At 48.7% G+C, this 21,430-nt stretch overlaps 1 protein-coding gene across 1 annotated transcript in view; it reads right to left on the bottom strand.

Annotated features, from left to right (window-relative positions):
* Window positions 1–11,153: 11,153 nt before the first annotated feature.
* The window catches only part of LOC149347037 (uncharacterized), a 37,178-nt gene continuing 26,901 nt past the window's right edge, over window positions 11,154–21,430 (bottom strand). Inside the window, exon 4 of the mRNA XM_089585485.1 lies at window positions 11,154–11,320. Coding sequence (XP_089441611.1) covers window positions 11,154–11,320 — 167 coding nt within the window. The remainder of the gene's footprint in view (window positions 11,321–21,430) is intronic.

Raw genomic sequence — 21,430 nt, 5'->3', positions numbered from 1 at the left:
TTTTTCATTTCATCACATGTCAAGGAAGTGCGTTTTCACTGGGTACGTGGACAGTGCGGAATTGCTTCTAAAGACAATGCTGATTTTTAGGAAAGTCTGCCCTTTGCGGACCTGTGGTCCCATTTATTCCAAGCACTGTGCATTTGACGATAACCAGCTTTCAACACTCAATGCAGCCGCTCTCCTTGTAATGAGCCTGTTCTCCTTACAGCGGATCTTAAGCATTTGGCGTTCCCTTGGGGTGTTCGGTTATGCACTTCACGGCATTTCGAGGTGTCCTTGACCCTCCTGCGGCACAGAATACCACGATTAAACTTTATCTGTGCTGATCGAGGTTGTCGTTGCTATTGCTGTAAAATTTTATTTTGCATGAGGAATTTTCAACGCACGCACGCCCCTTGGGTCTCCACATGACCCCCAACCACGCCATAAGTGAGTGGGTCAGCAAGGGTACCCTTACCCGTCATCATAGTATCCTGCCTGGCGTCCCTGCCCCCTCCGGGCCGGTGCCTCTCCGAACCTAGGAGGACTGGAAAACCTGCCTGCGGTCAGCGAACCTGCGTCCGCGTGCGTTGGGCGAAGATTACATGAATGTTTATAGAGTGCCGGTCGGGGTTCTCTGTGTGGAACCATTGTTATTCATGTGGCGAAACTGAATCACTTGACAGCTTTCTCTTATCCAGTCGGCGGGTTTTAAGGCTGAAGCCTTTAGTGCCGCATCGTTGTAAGCAGGGGTTGTCGACAGAAATGTCGGGCTTTTCAGTTGGTCGAAATGGTCGTGACGTCAAAGTGCGCAAATTTCACCATGCATCCAATTAATGGGATGGTATAGTGATGCTCCAAGTAAAATAAATGAATAAAACCGAGTAGGAAATCGGTCGAGCACGCTAACCACTCCGCCATGCCAGCTCGATGGTTTGGAATGAACAAATGCGCGTCTAATGAATACGGTGTCTTCGTTCACTTCCATCTTCCTCACTTCCCTGACGGAAAAATTTAATGAAAAGCACAAATTTTAGAAAAGGAAAAGATAAAGAATTAAAAAATTGAAAATTGAAAAAAATGTTAAAATTAAAAAAAAAAACAAAAAAAATCAAAAATAAATCATTGGAAACCAGTGCGCCAGGAAAGGCTTTCTGCTTGCAGCATTTTAGAGAGCCAAAGTGCCCCCTGAATTTTTCTCTGCAAGAGCTTATTTGGAGATTCCCGTCGCTCGATTAGGGCTTCCTCTCTCTTTTCCAATTCTCCTCTCCTTTGGGGCAAGTGCCATGAGACATGGCACTTGCTCTGGAAAATACCTAGCATTTGCACAGCGACGATATTATTCCAGAGGAAAGATGATCATAACCAATCAGGAAGAAAATGAGGCTGGGTGACAAGACCTCTTCGTTACTGTTCACCGCGTATTTATTCGAGGTGTTCAAAGAACTGCATTGGGAAGAGGTGAAGGTACAATCTAGCTGAGAATGCCTTAGTAATCTCCGATTCACTGATGACATCGACTTGCAAAGCAGGTCAGCGACGGATTGGGGTGCAACGTTGAGGACCTACACAGAGGTTAACAGAGCAGTGGTTTTAAAAATTTATATGCACAAAAGAGAAGCAATGTACAGCACACTCATAACGGAACAACGGGTTACTATAAGCAACGATGCATTGGAAGTCCTATGGCTACGCACCTACTTAAAGCAGGCAGTAAGCGCATATGCGGATAAGGAGAATTAAATAACTACGAGAATAAGAAGGGGGTGCAGTGCATTCAGTAGGTACTCTGAGGTAATGAATAGCAGTTGACCGGAATCAATCATGGAGAATGTGTGTAACTACCGGACCTTACCGGTATTTACCGGCATGGTAGCCCCACCTAGCGGATGCAGACCGCCTCACATCGAGCTCCCTCCAATCTGCCCCAACTGGCTAGAAATTTTGCTCATCGCCCCAAAATACCTTCAGCATCGTCTCCGGCAAGTTCGCAGCTTTCACCCAACACCCATATTTAGGGTATCGGTCCTTTTTTCACCACGGAGCGCTCTTTGAAAATACGAAATGCGGTAAGCCTACCGCCGACGCCGCGTCCGCCACTCCACATTCTATGCAGGCGATGGAAGTCGCCGAAGACGGCGTTTCGCCGGAAACCATTGAGGCCTCACCACAAGCCTTGCCTGCTCCCTCATTGCTACCCAACATCTCTCCACTTCAAGACATAGAAGACCCCACCCCATTCACCACCGTTGTGTACGGCCGCCGAACCCGCAAACTTCCCGTGCCACCCCGGCATCGACATACGCTCATCTCAGTTGGCTTTCACCTACCTGCCTCACTCATAGCTGCACCGGTAAGTCAGATCTTCCACCTTATCACGTACGCCGCCCGCCTCACTGACCATGCGCGCGCGGATATTACTGTCCACACCCGTCTGGACCAAAGGCTTCTAATTCTTCGGACTAACTCCAACGACACTGCGAAACGCCTTCTCGGCGTTTCATCAGTCTCCGTCGTTTCTGCGGTCTTCGGCGGCTCATCGGGCCCGGCGTCTCATCGGATACTGGCGGCTCATCAGAAGCTGGCGTTTCATCACTCTCTAGCTCGACTCTTCACCATCTAGCCCCGTTAGAGCTCACCGCCGCAAACTCAGCCCTGGGGATATTCCGGATCGACCGCACCGGGCTCACTCACTCCCAAATCTTGGCTGGCATCTCTTCCCGGACCCACACCATCATCGGAGTACGGATGATGGGATCCACAAACACCGTCCTGGTTACGTTTGAGGTGCGCACCGTCCCACGAACAATTAATTTCGAACAAATAGCGTACCGCTGCTACCCACACCGCCCCCGGGCATTGTGCTGCCTTCGCTGCCTTCAGTATGGGCACAGACAGTTCCAGTGCTCTTCCACCCAAGCCCTCTACCCTACCTGTACCACCATCCTTCTCCACCCGAACGCTGCCCATCCCTGTGCCCCATGGTGCCTGCACTGTCAAAAGGACCATGTTACCTTTGCCGACACCTGCCCTGTCCGCAAGCAGCAGGACCAAGCCCGAGCACAGCACTCTACAAACGCAAGACCTCGTGACTCACCGCCAAGCCACCTTTCGGGCAACATCCCTGAAATCCCCGCAACCACTCCAAACCCCTCCTCTCGCAAGAATCTTCCCTTCCCCATTCGCACTGGCACCACCAAGACCTATGCAGATGTCCTGCAAGGACCTTCACAACCAACAACGCACAGCTCCCTAACGCCCAAACTACCGACCTCTGCAGCACCAAGCCTGCTCCCAGAACCTGTCTCCCACCAGAGCCAACTACCGACCACTGCAGCACCAAGCCCGCTCCCAGAACCTGTCTCCCACCAGAGCCCAGTCTCCAGTACGGATGCCGCCAGCGTCCTGAGCCAAAAAACACCAGTCTCACGACCGCATCCAAGTGGGCCACTTCCCATTCCCTCAGCTCCACTACCCACACCGGCACACTCCCTCACCCCCACACAACAACCCGATACCCTAGCCAAGCTTCAACTCGACATGCAGGCCCTTGAGGCACGCATGAACCACCTCGCCTCCTTCTTTGACACCATACCACAACGACAAGAAGCCCCGGAACCACAAATCCAGGCACAAACACTGCAGATAACACAGCTCACAGCTCTAGTCACTACACTCTCCAACGCCGCCGCCAAGCAGGCGGAATTCATAGAACAAATCCTACATACACTTACAGCCCTCTCCTCGCCATCTGACTCCCCACTCCTCAAAAAGAAAACGCCCAGTGCCCGTCTTCAGAGCCACAACCCCGAGGACACATCAGACTATGACACACCCCCCCTTCCATAGCTTTCTCCAGTGGAACTGCCCATGCATGCGCACGGCACGTAGGCCCCTTTCCCAACATCTCCTCACCCTTCCCAACGCGCCCTCTGGTCTCCTACTCCAGGGAACCAGAAGAGAACGCAACCTCCCGGGATACAGAGCGATTCATGCGAGTTCAACGGATCGAACACCACTGGTCTCAACATATGTCCGAAGAGACCTCAAATTCTCAGTCCTCCAAATTCCTGATATACTCACACAGCATCTAGTTGCCATCGAACTTTTCCTCGTACCTACATCCCCTCCCACCATTCTCGTTAACTTCTACAACCCCCCCAAACAACATTCCCTCCTGTCCCACCTTTTCGGCTTCTTCCAAACCATCACTTCCCCGCTCCTTGTGGCAGGCGACTTCAACGCACCGCACACAAAGTGGGGATACAGAACCGCACACAAAGCAGGGCGCTTACTTCATAATTACATATACTCTCGACACTACTCCTTGCTAAATGACTTTTTACGCAACACTAGGCAGGGTTCCTTCTATCACAGAGACACCACACCCGACTAGACCTTCGCTCTACACATGCCACATATTACTTGGCACAATACTGACACGTACCTACTAAGTGACCATTCCATCCTTGTTATCAACATACCCATAAAACACCTCCGACGCAGGGCGAAGGTGCGACACATTTCGTGGTCAGACTTTCGCCGGTTCTTACCCCCACCCCCGTCTCACCCCTCCGACTACACTTCATGGGTCGCTGATCTAAGAAACACCCAGTCGCGGGCCACACGTGAAATTTCCAATCGTACCCCCCCTGACAATCCTGATCCTCACCTTCTACGACTGTGGTAGCGGAGAAAACGTCTCCAACGCGCATTAGCTACACGACCACACAACACACAGCTCCGCGACAGATTACAAGCATTCCGCAACAACATTATCTCCCACTGCAAGACACTCGACACCAAACACTGGACACGAACATGCGACCGCTTAGAAGAAACTTTACATCAAAAATCATCATGGTACCTTCTCCGCTCCCTTCTCGGACCTCAAACTCATCCCACACCCACTCTCGAACGCCTCTTTGCCTCCCATACCCCAACAGAGGTTTTCACTAGCCTCCGACAACTTTATTTCCCACCCTCACAATCCTCTTTAAACCCACGATATCATGGCCCAGCCCTTCCCGCACTAGACGTCCCCTTCACGCACACAGAACTTGACACAGCACTCGCACGTTGTAACAAACACTCTGCCCCTGGTACAGATAAAATCACATACACAACTCTCAAGAACCTTCCTCCCGAAGCCCAAACATTTCTTCTTTCTGTCATAAACGACGCCTGGACTTCTGGCACCCTGCCAGTGGACTGGACATCGTCCCTGGTCTCATTCATACCGAAACCAAATAAACCCTCCACCATCAATAATCTTCGTCCTATTTCTCTCACCTCCTGCGCGGGCAAGCTCATGGAGCACATGGTGCTTGCCAGCCTCACTTCCCATCTTCAGGCCACCGACTATCTCCCCCCCCCACCCTCATTGGCTTCCGCCGAGCACTATCCACCCAAGACCTTTTCCTTCTCCTTCAACATACCTTCTTTAACACAAATGCTCCAGACGCTGCACAGGTCAAAGCCTTAGTAACAGTTGACATACGCAAGGCTTTCGACTACATATAATACGACCACATCCTCACCATACTAGCTGACACGCAATGCGGACACAGCGTGTACAACTACATAAGAGCTTTCCTCTCCCACCGCTCCGATCGTATCCGCTATCTCGACAAACTGTCTCACCCCATTCCACTCACTCGTGGCACTCCACAGGGAGCCGTCCTCTCTCCCATTCTATTTAACCTAGGCATGGTCCCGCTCGCCCGAGCCCTAGCCGATATTCCCGACCTTCATTTCCTCTTCTATGCAGACGATCTCACTTTGTGGGTCACCACTGGCTAGCCGGGAGAAGTCCAAACTACACTCCAACAGGCACTTAACACCATTTCCTCACACCTCTCCCAAGCGGGCCTGCAACCCGCTCCGGAGAAATCTGAACTTCTACTCATAACACGCAGTAAATATCAACGTACGATGAACCCCTCCATCTCCCTCACCCTAGCCGGACAACGCATCCCCCGTGTCGTCTCTTGTCGCATCCTGGGTATGCCACTGACCTCCAACACTTTCACCTCTGCCATCAATCAGTCCATACGCACATGCCACTCAATCACACACTTACTCCGCCGCCTAGTCTTAAAACATGCCGGCCTCTCCGATACACATGCCAGCCGTCTTGCTCAAGCGCTGGCCCTGAACAAATTTTTATACTATATCCCTATCCCTTACTGCCCCCTTACAAATACACAAGACAAACTAATCCGGGCCCTCAATACACTATACAAAGCAACACTAGGGCTCCCCCCTCAGGCTTCTACAGACACCCTGTACAGAACAGGCCTTTTCCATCCCCTTCCAGCACTCCTTAACCTGCACCAAGAGAGACAAATCAACCGCCTGTCCAGTTCATCAGCTGGGCGGTGGATTCTATCACAGACTCCCTACGCACCCATCTCTTTCCCAGACCCACCGCGGTCTCCGATCTACCCCTCTAACCTCCGCCTCGCACCTATTCCCAACATGTCCGCCCACACACACGCAGGCCGCCGCCAGGCATACGCATACAACCACAAGCCACCCTTGGACGCTGCAGCGGTGGCCTACACAGACGCCTGTCTCATGGAAACCGCGGGCTCCACAGCAACCTTCTCCCTCCACCCTTGCCTCTCTACAACCAGCACTCATACAACCGGTCCATACACCTCCCCACCCTCTCCGCTCGCCCTAGAAATACACGGGATCGCCGATTCCATCACATACTTTGCCACCCTACCCCCCGCCCCCCAATACGTTGTCTATACAGACTCGCAGGCAGCTCTGTGTGCCTTCCATGAAAGAGCCCTCCCTTTCCCTACCCGACCGGCCTTAGGTGCCGCCCTCTTAACATTAAGCCCACGACCGCTGACCCTTGGGTGGATCCCTGGTCACATGGGCATCCCCGGCAATGAGCTGGCTCACCAGCTTGCCTGCGAAACTGTACACCGGGCGCCGATGATCCCATGGACGAGCCCACCGACGGAGCAGGCGGTCAGGGCTTATAGACATACTGTCGACGAATACTACACGCAGCAAAAATTACACTTAGCTGATTTACCGCCACCGCACCCATCCTTATCGATCCGTGAAGCTCGCATTCTTCACCGAATACAGTTTAATCTCCTACGTACACCAGCCGAACATTATCTGTACCGGCACACTTCTACACCTCAGTGCCCAAACTGTCCACACACATATGCAGACATAGAACACTGGCTTACAGAATGCCACGTAGCCTTCCAGTCCCCCGCCTATCCTTTCCCGCCGCCCCCACCGTGGCCCATCTGGCTTGCTTCCCGGGACCTTAACCTGCAACGCGCCCTCGTCGCCTTGGCCCAGAACCTATTGAACGCCTAACATAAAGGCTGATAATAAAAAGTGGCACCCCACCTACCGGTATTTACCGGTGGCTAAACGGTGGCTAACGAAAACGCTTTACCTATAAATTGAGGACAGCGCATCAAGTTATTTAAAGCGAAATGATAGATGATATGTTAAGATATAGGAAGAAAGCAGAGGTGGTCAAGGAAACCACGCGAATAAATGCAAACTTAGGCGAAATCAACGAGATATGGCACGTGAGTTCTACGTCCCGAGGTGGCCTGTGGCCTATGAGGAATGCCGCAGTTAAAGGCTCTAAAACGGTTTGGACCACGTAAAGAGCAAATTGGCATAGGCAAGTTAAGTAATTCGAAGCAAGATAAGCGATCGCCCTTAAGGGTAACGGAGGAGCAGGCGTGGCAGGGAATAGGACCGAGTCAAATGGGCAAATGATTTGAGTACCTTGCTATAACTAAATTATTTGTATCGGGATAATGGCTGGAACAATAGAATAGACATAGTACTTAAGTCTTGCATCTGATAGGTCATTTTTACGGGAAAAAAATGCCCTACGACGGGGTATACGGAATTTAAACTGACGCTGGCCATTTCTCGCTGCAAGTATCAGTTTGTAATGATGCGCGCCAGTTCCGTAACCTTTCGATGGGTAAATTGAAACTGGTGCACATAAAGAGATGTACACAGCTCACATCAAGCACAAAAATTTTCAGCTTCAAGCATAGCCCATATGGACCATTTGTCCAGGTGGTTTTCGCCTTAGGCGTCAAAACTGTTGCCACCAGCGCACCCATGTTAGCCGAAATAAGGGTACCCGCCCCGCTAATAGATGTCCCGTTTACAAAGCACTGCTGCCACACAACCTGGTACGCGCGGCTGGTTACGCTACCACAGACATGTCACGCTCGAAAAAATTCCCTCGCTCTGCAAATTCCTCGCTACACAAGGCCCACCGCTTGCGAGCTTTTCTCAGGTGCTGTCTGCAGTTAAACGTCCACTCGTGCGGCGTGGTGGCGAGGTGTGACCGCTTGGCACTTGCCTCAGGTGTGCTTGACTGTTTCGATGTCCCGTTAGTTAAAAGAGGTCAAGATAAGTGACGGCGGTAGAAACCGAAATCACATGATACATATATAGACCAAAAGGCGGACATGATCAAGAACTTCCTTGCTTACTTGTGGCTCAGTCGTACTCCATCACATGATGGTGTTGTCAAGCCGTAAAGCTAGAAAAGTGGCGCTCATGTTACCAGCGTGCTCATGCATCATGCGGAGCAGCCAAAGTGAAGAGGTAGTCACGACGGGATTTCCGCCGCGTGCCAGCTTTTTCCACAGCCTGTATCCGCGTCCCAGGCAAGAAAACGCGGATAAATAATCGCAATTGGTGTGTCCCTACTGTCTAAGGTTTTTTGCTCATCGAAGGCCCGTTCTCTAGGGGCTGAAGCCTATGCGGACCGCGGTAGAAAGGAGTGTGCGTTGACGAGGCTTACATATTTGGTAGGTTTCAACTTTATTTGTGGGCATCGGAGGTGCGTTCAAGTCCTTTTTGAGGAATAATGCAGGAAGGAAAAGGCGTCTACCGATTTGTCTAAAGCGTCCAACTGACGCTGGGGCCAATATGGGCTGCGGTGAATGGGCCGCGGCACCGATCTGTCACGGCCCACCGTTTAGGTTGTCTTTCGATGAAAGGGTCGTTTTGAATTCACTATGCTGGTGAAGAGTACCCCAGTGCACATGGGCTGCAGACTAAACTTCAGCCATGCTGTCCTCACTCTGCATGGTCGCTAAGCCCGCTGGCAAGCAGCAGTTGCAGCAGAGGTCACCTACCGCTTTAACGAAGAAATAGCTGGGCCCCTTCGATTTCGTTATGTAAACGCTGACCTTCAACTTTGAGAAAAACAAAACAGAAAAGTTGGAATGCCGCAAACGGTCACGCACTGAAGCTGAGAGCCGCCTACGTTATATAATTCTCGTTGCTTTCAGTGCAATCTAGAAGGTAGCAGGTCAAGCAGAAACAAAGACGAAAGTATGTCGAAAAAAAATCTGAACGATTTTTTGCTGTTCTAAAATTTCTCAGCTAAAAACTGCGCGGGCTTTCCTTGTTTTGAATAATGCTTTGAGCTAATCATATCTGATCCGATGTCCGTGCTCAGCGGCATAAAACAACACAAATACGGATCAATTAGCAGGCTGAAAACTTCCCTCTGCGGTGTTGTTAGTTTTGCGATATATGATTAGGGTCCTTGGTTTAGAGGTTCTACGGTGTTGGAGGGGTTGAAATCGAGCGATTTTTTTAAGGTAAGAATTCGAAGTCACGCCATCCAGTGGAAGGTTGCATAATTCTCTTTTTTTGCGTTACTTTCTTGCGGCGAATGAAAATTCACTCTAAGCGCTAATGTTTAGGAGAGACATGAACCGAACATTGTTTGGCTCAATATCTCATAAATAATAGAGGAAAACTGAAAGTAGCATTGAGATACTGCCCACAAAATCAAGTATTTGCTTTTTGGTTATTCGCGTATTTCGCCTCGTGCGTCATCATCGACGACCCAGTATTTCGGCGTCGGTGCAATATTCATCGCCTGTGTGCGGTCGCTGCAAAAAAAATCATTCAAAATCAAAGCGACCACTTTAAGGGGGTAGACAGCAATTAAACGGCCAATTTGGAAGAAAATCTTTCTCAATCTATTTTTATCGTAATCCTCGGGTCTTCATCTCTCTCGTTCCAAAAAATCTCAGCTAATGCGGCAAAACTTAGGAAACCACGTTTTTATATTCCTGGTAGCCAAAAAAAAGAGGGAAGAGCTTTAACATCGAGAAACAGGCTTTGCGTCAGCGAACACGCGCTCTAATTCCTCCGTGTTCGTACCCTCTCCCCCGGAGTCTCACTCGGGAGGAGGAGGTATCTGTGCCCCGGATTCGGGCAGGAGCGGCTCTGACTCCTTCTGTGCGTCATCGGTGGCATGACAAACGTTACGAAGTGACTGACAAGTGTCCCCATTGTGGTGCTGCGCCAGACCAGTGTGACGAAAAACACTGGCTGTGGACTTGCCCGGCTACAGCTTCCGTGAGACGACGCTTCCTGAGAAAGGTTGGCCTGCGATGGGACGTTGCAGACGACTATCGCAAGTGGACTCAAGATAACCGCTTTATCGAGACCTTTTGCCGCTTTTTAAGCGAGGCTTGTTTACACTGCTTTTTATAACTTTATTTCCCTTTTCCATTATGCCTAATGGCAAACAGCTCGAATAATGAAAAAAAAAACAAGCAGACATGCAGAATCGTGGTGTAGTACTTCGCGTCGTCTTTCTGGATGTGGAGAATTGTGCACGCAACCCCATTTCTCGCTCTCCATCATCCCACCCCCTCTCCACTCAGCGACAGCTGGCGCGTCGCCCGTGCCATTGGCTACAGCGGGCGTCGTACGTAATTTTTGTTCACACATATTTAGCCAGATGTAATAACACTCTCAAACGTAATGGTCCGATCTCAAATGTAATGGACACTTTGAAAATAGAAATTCCATCCGCGATCCTTCAAACGTTTAGTTGTTAGGCAGCGGAATTTCGAATTTGCTGTTCTCGTCGATTGTGACACACCGTAAGAAATTTTCGGCTACCCTATAAAAAATCAGCAGCTAGAATTTTGCAATGGAAAACTAAATTTACTTCTTTAAAGGCTGAATTAATATTGAGGCTGAAAGAAATGCTTACTTCAGAAGGACGAAAATTTTTGCTACCCAGACGGTAAAGTTGCCTGTACGGCACTAAAACCAACTCGTTAGATAAACATAACTTCCGATCCTGATCATGTAAACGCACCGAATTTGCTTGTGTGCATTTAATTTTTCGGCTTGTAGGCATGAATTACAAGAAAGTCGCGGCTCCTTCCACTGGAGGCAAAGCGCTTCCTGATGTCTTCGATTAAGTCGAGTGTGAAGTTCTGCAGCTCTTCCCTCTCGTCATCGTTCAGCAGCTTGTAAACAGGGTTCATAAGAGTGAAGAAATCTGCAAGGAAGTGGATAAAAAGCAAGAACTGCTTAATTGTTGCTGTGCTGTTATATGAGTATTTTACTCGTTAATCGGTCAGTGTTGCACAGAGTAGTATCTATTTCTACGCGGAGAAAGTGAAAAAAACATTTCGTGAGCTCATCGTGCACTATTTGCACATAACACTCTTACCAGTCGTTCAATCGGCTCAGAACATGCAGATGTGCACTGTTTCTCTATATAAATAATCTAGCCACATGTTACCATTTGCTGAGAAGGCACATTGTCGCATGTACTGCACCTCACGCGCTTCCCTTCAAATGCTGCGTGCAAGAATTATTTCAAAAGAGTGGAAATTTGGGCTGGTTGGTGCATGATCTGAGGCTAAAAACAGCGCTAACGGGGACAAAGCAGAGAGAGGGACACGACGCTGACTATCAACCAAGTTTTATTGCACGTTCACCGGTTAAATACCTCTCGTTCATGCAAAAAAGGAAGGAAAAAGAAGAAAAAGAGAAAGAGGGAAGGCGGGATAGATTATGCATTCATACACAGATAATTAATTTCGCTGTCGCGAAGTGAAATGGAAGTGATGCTGACGCACTCTTCACCATTTTGCCGAATGTTGGTGGCTTCTTCAATTTCTCTCGTCCGTTCGTCTGGGTAGGTAGATATGATTGTGGTGTTGCCAAGCTGGGGAGCACATTCATGCTCTCGGCAATGTCTTGCCAGTTCACTGCTGATGGCGCCTTTCAAAGATCTTTTATGCTCTTGCAGCCGTTTATTTAAACAGCGCCCTGTTTGGCCGATGTAGGTGTGCCCGCATGAGAGTGGTATTTGATAGACGACGTTTTTAGTACATTTCACGTGCATCTTCTTGTGCTTCTTTTGGCACTGCTTCCTTCCCGTTCGCTCACTATTTACCTTGGCACACACGCTCATTAACTTGTTAGGTGCTGGCATCAGCACTTTTACGCCAACGTTTTCGCCTATCTTCTTGAGGTTGTGTGAAAAGCCATGAGTGTACGGAATTGAAAACGTTCTCAGCAATGGGCACAAATTAAAGGATTCAAGCTTTAGTGTTTCTCGTGTTTATTCTGCTGCCGTTCGCGAAAAGCGCAGGAACTTGCTGAATTTTTGTAAAGAAGTAAAGAAAGAGGGGAACAAAACTAAGCTTGTGTTTGACAAACTTCACATCAATAAAGATGTATATCAGTGGGATCACAACAGCAGCAGTGCAGTTTGTATCTCCCGTTCCACAAGTACATGAAGTCGTTTAAGCGGTCCTTCAACTCCCCTTCTTTCATCTTCGTTTCCACCCTGTTCCGAGCGTTCAGTTAAGTTCACTTCTTTTCTTTACACTAACATCAGAAGCGTTGTTCCTAAAGCCGCTGCTCTCTCTTCCTTCATTGACTCTAATTCTGCCTCGATTGTTGCCTTAACGGAAACATGGTTGCACGATGCTATTGCAGACAGTAGTGTTCTGCTGAGTGAATCCTGCTTTAATATTTTTCGTTGCGATGGGAAGTTCCGGAAAGGAGGCGGTGTCTTCATTGCAATTAAGAAGGAAATTGTAGCTATACCTTTAATAGTCACCTCTTTCATTGAATGTGTGTGTTTTTTTGAAATGCGGCATTGCTAACCTTATAATTGGAGTATTTTACCGTCCTCCTGACATGTGCGACGGTTTTGCTGAAGAATTACATCGCATATTAGGTGAAGTGTGTGCACGTTTCCCGAATTCTATTTTACTCATTCTCGGTGACTTTAATTTTCCCAACATTAGCTGGGATATGTTGTCTGCCCCTCCTAGTGACAAAGAAGCCCATGCCTTCATACAGACGTGTCTCCACTTTTCGTTATCTCAAATTATCTCTCAACCTACTCGGTCATCGGTGCATTCCTCAAACATTCTGGACCTCTTCCTAGCCAGTGACCCAAATATTTGTTCAGATATCATTCATCATGAAGGCCTTTCCGATCACGACATTATCACCGGGCACATCAACTATCTGCTCAGCGAAAAAACAACTGTTCCAAAAAAGATAAGATGCTACAACAGGGCTAACTTTCACAAAATGAACTCCGAATTAACCACCTTCTCAGTGCAATACCTTTCTGATTGGTCCTCTCATTCTGTTGAGGAAAACTGGATGTTGTTCAAAACTACACTTACTAACCTCATCAATGATTGCATTCCTCTTGTATCGATAAAGTGCAACCCAAGTGTACCCTGGTTTGATCTCAGGCTTCGTAGAGCTAATAATAAGAAAAAACGTCTGTACAGACAAGCCAAAGCGCATCGAACTACTGATTCCTTTGAAAGGTATAAGCAAAGCGATAAAGAATACCAAGTATTACTAAAAAAAACCGCAGGGAATTCTTCAGCAATGTTTTGCCAACAATCATCACCAATAACCCACGTAGATTCTGGCGCGTTATTAATCCCCGCAGCTCTGATGACATTATCCTTACTGACTCGAATAACACTCCAATTCCTGCATCCGAATGTGCTCAGATGTTTCTTTCAGCTTTTTCATCCGTATTTACTTTAGAAGACATCGCTACAGCTCCCATCCTAGATCAATTTCTTGAGGTTTCTATGCCCCAATTAGTTATTAATGACGAAGGAATTAAATCCCTCCTGAATAATGTTAAACTAACTTCTAGCTCTGATCCTCTGGGCTTTAACAACAAGATTCTTAAAAACATTTCTGAGAGCATTTATCCAGTATTGTCATCACTCTTTTCTCAGTCATTATCAACTGGATCGATTCCTAGCGATTGGCGCGTAGCTAAAGTAATACCCATATTCAAATCTGGTGAACACTCTAATCCTCTCAACTATCGTTCAATATCCTTAACTAGCTCCATATCTAAGCTAATGGAACATGTTGTTTACACTAATATTATCAGCTATCTTGAGCACCACAACATCATATTCAAATACCAGCATGGATTTCGAAGGGGTTTCTCATGTGACACTCAACTTTCCGGCTTCACCTACGACCTCTTTTCATCAATAGACGCAGGCAAACAAGTCGATGCGCTATTCCTTGACATTTCTAAAGCATTTGACCGGGTCCCCCATTACAGACTTTTGCTCAAACTAACCCACTTGAACATTCATTCCGATGTTATTGCCTGGGTTAAAGCTTTTCTTGCATGCCGATCTCAGTTCATTTCTGTCAATAATCATCTTTCGTCCTCCTCACCCGTTTCGTCCGGTGTTCCCCAGGGTAGCGTTTTGGGTCCTTTACTTTCTCTAATCTTCATAAATGACTCACCCGCCTGCGTATCATCCAAAATCAGATTATTCGCTGATGATTGTGTTATATACCGTAGCATTTCTAACGACTCTGACCGCCAATCTTTGCAAACTGATTTAGACTCCATTAGTAAGTGGTGTTCTTCTTGGTTAATGACCCTTAATTCCTCTAAAACTAAACTTGTCTCTTTCACTCGCAAGTCTTGTCGCATCCCAACATCTTACACTCTCCTTAATAGCCCGGTTGAACTTTCTACTTCCTACAAGTATTTGGGACTACACCTTCAGTCTAATTTAACATGGAATTACCATCTTAGCCATATTCTTGCAGCTGCTAACCGCTCTCTGGGTCTTCTAAAACGTAACCTTAAACAAGCACCTTTCCACCTGAAAAAACTAGCATATGTTACTTTAATACGGCCTAAAATCGAATACGCGTCGGCCATCTGGGACCCGGATCAAGCATACCTTATTGATGACTTGGAATCTTTGCAAAACCGTGCCGTTAGATTCATCTTTTCTGATTATTCTCGTCATACCAGCGTCACCGCACTAAAGGCTCGCGCCGAACTTGATACGTTATCACATCGCCGCAAACTATCACGCTTGACCCTTTTCCATAAACTTTACCATCATGTTCTGCTCCATGACGATTTTTTTCAATCACCTGAATCTTTTTTTCCCCGTCGCGACCACCCGCTGAAAGTTAAACGCATATCATGCCACACTTCTTCGTTTGCTAACTCTTTCATACCACGTACTATAGTTGACTGGAATAATCTTCCATCACACATCGCTTCTGAACGGGATCTTAATCAGTTTCAGGACCTTCTTACCCAAATGTCTGTTTAGCTTCACTAATCGATTGTACCACATGCTGCTTCCAGCTTTTTTTGTTATTTTGTTTTGTTCCTGCGTTTGTTATGCCTCTAAAACACTATCTGTTTTTTTTTGTGTGTGTGTAAATTACAATGTATACTACAGGTTTTTGTTTATTTCTTTTGTTTTCTACATGTGCTTTCTGTTCTTATGTATAGCACATTGGCGCTTGCTCAATATTATTTTGTGTTGTGTGTCTTCGCTCCCCCCTATTAATACCCTCGATTGAGGGCCTTTAGGGGTTTATTGAATAAATAAATAAATAAATTACTGCTTACGGCTTCCTTTCTTGTGATGTGGCCTTGATCTTTTTCCTGCCTCTAAGTTCTTGCAGTACTCCTTCTGCGACACTGGACAGTAGCTGCGTCGGGTAACCTGCTGCTTCCAGCCGACAAATTTGGGCGTCGAAACTAGCTTGTACATCATGGTGGCAAGATCTTGTCAATGCGGCTTTCATTGCTGCTTTCACTATTCCCCGTTTGATGATCTTGGATTGGGCTGAGGTGTAAGGAAGCAGTCGCTTTTTGCTTCGTGGTCCGTACGGCCAACAAACATGACTGTCTAAAAAGGTTAGCGTCAAGTCAAGGAATCGCAGAACGTTGTTTTCTGGGAGTTCGCTCGTTATTTCTAGTCCTTTTACTTCTTCTTTGAAAAAGATCGATGAATTGGACAACGTGCTGTTGCTGGCGTGCTGTCTCGTCCTCTTTATAGAAAATTAGATAGCCATCTACATAACGGAACACCTCAGTGATGCTTGTCACTTGAATAGCAGTCATAAGACTTCTGTCAATACGAGCCAGAAACAAATCACTCATAATGGGGGCGAGCGAAGACCCGATGCATATCCCCTCCCGCTCAATGTAGAAACTACCCTTATGACTGATGATGGTGGATTGTAAGTAGCTCGTTAATAATTCCATAAAATTTCCTTTCGACAGGCCACAAGCGTTCTGAAATTTCACCACGCCCTGTCGGTCAATGCATTCTTCGACTTCTCTGTACACCATAATATGCGGGAGCGAGTAGTACAAGTCTTTTACATCTATCGATAAGCCGCTCACGTTGGGCTGACAGGCACCCTGAAGAAAGTCGTCCACGCTTTGAGGCTTGCGTATCAGGAACGGGTCGTCCACCGTGAGTTCGGTGAGGGCCTTTTGTAAAAAACCGCCCACAAAGACAGCCTCAAGCGGGCCTTGACCTTCTGAGGTCAACTGTGACGACCCGGCGTGAAGCTGACTTGCGGCTACTGCAGTCGGACAAGGAAGGAGGATTCGTCCTAGCCTCACCTCATGTGTACAACGATAAAGCGGACAAGGCGGTGTCAGACAACTTCAAGGAGCTGGTAGGTGTGAAACCGGCGACATTGATGAAAAAAGTGATGACGATGTGCGAGGATATGAGCCTGACGAAGATGGCCTCTGCCATAAGCAAGTGCGAAGAGACAAGTCTGACAGACTTCTTCACAGCTGCCGCCGCGGTGGCTCAGTGGTTATGGTGCTCGGCTGCTGACCCGAAAGACGAGGGTTCGATCCCGGCCGCGGCGGCTAGAATTTCTTTGGGGGAGAAATTCTAGAGGCCCGTGTACTGTGCGATGTCAGTGCACGTTAAAGAACCCCAGGTGGTCGAAATTTCCGGAGCCCTCCACTACAGCGTCTCTCATAGCCTTAGTCGCTTTGGGACGTTAAACCCCATAAACCAAACCAAACCATCTTCTTCACAGCCAAAACTCACAAAGAAGAGTGTCCTTTCAGAGCCTCAGAGCCATTGTGTGGGAAAAAAGAACCTGGCAGAGCTTTGTGGGCGGTTTTTTACAACGGGCCCTCAACGAACTCACGGTGGACGACCCGTTCCTGATACGTTAGCCTCAAAGCGTGGACTACTTTCTTCAGAGTGCCTGTCAGCCCAACGTGAGTGGCTTATCGATAGATGTAAAAGACTTGTACTACTCGCTCCCGCAGAATATGGTGTGCAGAGAAGTCGAAGAATGCATTGACCGACACGACGTGGTGAAATTTCAGAACTCTTGCGGCCTGTCGAAAGGAAATTTTATTCAATTATTAACGAGCTACTTACAATCCACCATCATCAGTCATAAGGGTAGTTTCTACATTCAGCGGGAGGTGATATGCATCGGGTCTTCGCTCGCCCCCATTCTGAGTGATTTGTTTCTGGCGCGTATTGACAGAAGTCTTATGACTGCTATTCAAGTGACAAGCATCATTAAGGTTTTCCTTTATGTATATGACTATCTAATTCTTTATAAAGAGGACGAGACAGCACGACAGCAACAACACGTTGGCCAAATAATCGACGTTTTCAAAGAAAAACTAAAAGGACTAGGAATAACGAGCGAACTCCCAGAAAACAACGTTCTGCGATTCCTTGACTTGACGCTAACCTTTTTAGACAGTCATGTTTGTTGGCGGTACGGATCACGAAGCAAAAAGGGACAGCTTCCTTACACCTCAGCCCACTCCAAAATCATCAAATGGGGAATAGTGAAAGCAGCAATGAAAGCCGCATTGACAAGATATTGCCACCATGATGTACAAGCTAGTTTCGACGCCCAAATTTGTTGGCTGGAAGCAGCAGGTTACCCGACGCAGCTACTGTCCAGTGTGGCAGAAGGAGTACTGCAAGAACTTAGAGGCAGGAAAAAGATCAAGGCCACATCACAAGAAAGGAAGCCGTGTGCAGTAATTCCGTACATTCATGGCTTTTCACACAACCTCAAGAAGATAGGCGAAAACGTTGGCGTAAAAGTGGTGATGTCAGCACCTAACAAGTTAATGAGCATGTATGCAAAGGTAAACAGTGAGCGAACGGGAAGGAAGCAGTGCCAAAAGAAGCACAAGAACATGCACGTGAAATGTACTAAAAACGTCGTCTATCAAATACCATTGTCATGCGGGCACACCTACATCGGCCAAACAGGGCGCTGTTTAAATGAACGGCTGCAAGAGCATAAAAGATCTTTGAAATGCGCCATCAGCAGTGAACTGGCAAGACATTGCCGAGAGCATGAACGTGCTCCCCAACTTGGCAACACCAGAATCATATCTACCTCCCCAGACCAACGGACGAGAGAAATTGAAGAAGCCATCAACATTCGGCAAAATGTGAAGAGTGCGTGAGCATCCCTTCCATTTCACTTCGCGACAGCGAAATTAATTATCTGTGTATGAATGCATAATCTCATGCCACATCCCGCCTTCCCACTTTCTCTTTTTCTTCTTTTTTTCTTCCTCTTTTTGCACGAACGAGAGGTATTTAACCAATGAACGTGCAATAAAACTTGGTTGATAGTCAACGTCGTGTCCCTCTCTCTGCTTCGTCCCCGTTAGCGCTGTTTTTAGCCTCAGAAGCATTATTTATTTTCTAGGAGAATGTAGAACTCTTCGTGGACAAACCTATTTAGTCTTCTGTGCAGAAATGTAACATATAAAATTAAGTTATAAGAAAAATCTTCATTATGTGACCGTTGTATTTGATAATATTTTTTGTACTATTCCTATGTACTATAGTAGGAGACAACCTAAGAAAACAGCATCTTTTCTTCGTCAACAGACCTGCTTCCAGCCAACGGCGTCGGTCGATTTTCATTACCCTGATAATTTGACAAAGCAGGGAGTGGTAAATGAAAGGGGATTATCCCTTCCCTTTATGGTCGGGAATAGACCCTTCTCTTCATATTGGCGCCGCTCCCTGCATTGTCGCCCTAGCAGGGTGATGAGAATCGGCCGACACCATTGGCTTGAAGGGGGGTCCTTTAAAGGGGAAATGCCGCCGTGTTCTAGAGTTGTGTCCGACTAAAGGACTATATAAACATCTGTCACTCTCCTAAGACCTTCAGGTAGTGTAAATTCACTTTCCATCAGTGAACGGTGAGCCTTGGAATAGTCCCATTCCCTCAATTTTAGGGGAAGCCATGTAAGCGGTGTTTCGGCCTTCTTGTGTTTTTCAAAGAATTCTTATAACTCTGCGGATGAAATCGACACCCCCTTTCATACAATATTATTTATGCGGTTGGTTTTGGATATTTTTAATGTTGCTCTTTTTGTAAGAATTATTGCTACATACAGATGTCCAGCCAACACCACAGTCTTTCTGCTTTGTGTTGCGTATACACTTGTAGGTAATTTTTACGCTTCGAAAAGCAGAGATACATCAAAACTGTTGCCCTGCTGAGCGACCACATTTTCCGAAACGACGAAAAATAATGTGTGAGATAGCTAGTCTGTGGCACCCCTAGCGTTACAGGAATCCTTTGAAAAAGAGCTCAAGAAGGAAGTACAGCTTACAGCGTTTTAATTATAGTTCAGGAAACTCAGATGCCATATCCGCAACGAACCGTCCGTTTCAATGGCGGAGGAGTCGAATAAGGGATGCAAAACTCGGCACTGGTGGCGGTTAACGCAGCGCCGGTTGTGGAGGCGCCGGGCGGGCGCCCAGCACATGTATAAGCGAAGGGGGCGGGCTCGGACACCGGCGGCGGCCGGGGCACCGTCTACGCCGTTACCTCTTGCGCCCAGCACCTGTATAAGCAAAGGGGGCGGGCTCGGACACCGGCGGCGGCCGGGGCACCGTCTACGCCGTTACCTCTAGCGCCCAGCACCTGTATAAGCAAAGGGGGCGGGCTCGGACATCGGCGGCGGCCGGGGCACCGTCTACGCCGTTACCTCTTGCGCCCAGCACCTGTATAAGCAAAGGGTGCGGGCTCGGACACGGGCGGCGGCCGGGGCACCGTCTACGCCGGTACCTCTTGCGCCCAGCACCTGTATAAGCAAAGGGGGCGGGCTCGGACACCGGCGGCGGCCGGGACACCGTCTACGCCGTTACCTCTTGCGCCCAGCACCTGTATAAGCAAAGGGGGCGGGCTCGGACACCGGCGGTGGCCGGGGCACCGTCTACGCCGTTACCTCTTGCGCCCAGCACCTGTATAAGCAAAGGGGGCGGGCTCGGACATCGGCGGCGGCCGGGACACCGTCTACGCCGTTACCTCTTGCGCCCAGCACCTGTATAAGCAAAGGGGGCGGGCTCGGACATCGGCGGCGGCCGGGACACCGTCTACGCCGTTACCTCTTGCGCCCAGCACCTGTATAAGCAAAGGGGGCGGGCTCGGACATCGGCGGCGGCCGGGACACCGTCTACGCCGTTACCTCTTGCGCCCAGCACCTGTATAAGCAAAGGGGGCGGGCTCGGACACCGGCGGCGGCCGGGGCACCGTCTACGCCGTTACCTCTTGCGCCCAGCACCTGTATAAGCAAAGGGGGCGGGCTCGGACACCGGCGGCGGCCGGGGCACCGTCTACGCCGTTACCTCTTGCGCCCAGCACCTGTATAAGCAAAGGGGGCGGGCTCGGACATCGGCGGCGGCCGGGACACCGTCTACGCCGTTACCTCTTGCGCCCAGCACCTGTATAAGCAAAGGGGGCGGGCTCGGACATCGGCGGCGGCCGGGGCACCGTCTACGCCGTTACCTCTTGCGCCCAGCACCTGTATAAGCAAAGGGGGCGGGCTCGGACATCGGCGGCGGCCGGGGCACCGTCTACGCCGTTACCTCTTGCGCCCAGCACCTGTATAAGCAAAGGGGGCGGGCTCGGACACCGTCTACGCCGTTACCTCTTGCGCCCAGCACCTGTATAAGTAAAGGGGGCGGGCTCGGACATCGGCGACGGCCGGGACACCGTCTACGCCGTAACCTCTGGCGCCCAGCACCTGTATAAGCAGGTGCTGTCGCTCGTGTCGTCTCTTGTTTCTTTCTCTCGTCCTGTGCATCGCGCTGCTTTAAGATGAATCCGTTCCAACTTGCCCAGTTTTCTGTTCTCGTTAAAGGGAGACTGAAGCACTTTTTCTGAAAATCGGGCTGGCAGCGGCGTGCTATAGTTTTTCATGCTGTATACTGGAATATCGCATCCAAATACGGCAAAAACAAGCGCGAATTGCCTTTTTTAGCCGAAATATGCGGCCTGTGCCGCGGGG

The sequence above is a fragment of the Amblyomma mixtum genome, chromosome 4 (assembly GCF_055824585.1).
Source record: "Amblyomma mixtum isolate Tamu chromosome 4, ASM5582458v1, whole genome shotgun sequence".
Lineage (NCBI taxonomy): Eukaryota > Metazoa > Arthropoda > Arachnida > Ixodida > Ixodidae > Amblyomma > Amblyomma mixtum.
Note: the sequence above shows the minus strand (reverse complement) of the source record. Positions and strands in the feature narration are given on the sequence as shown.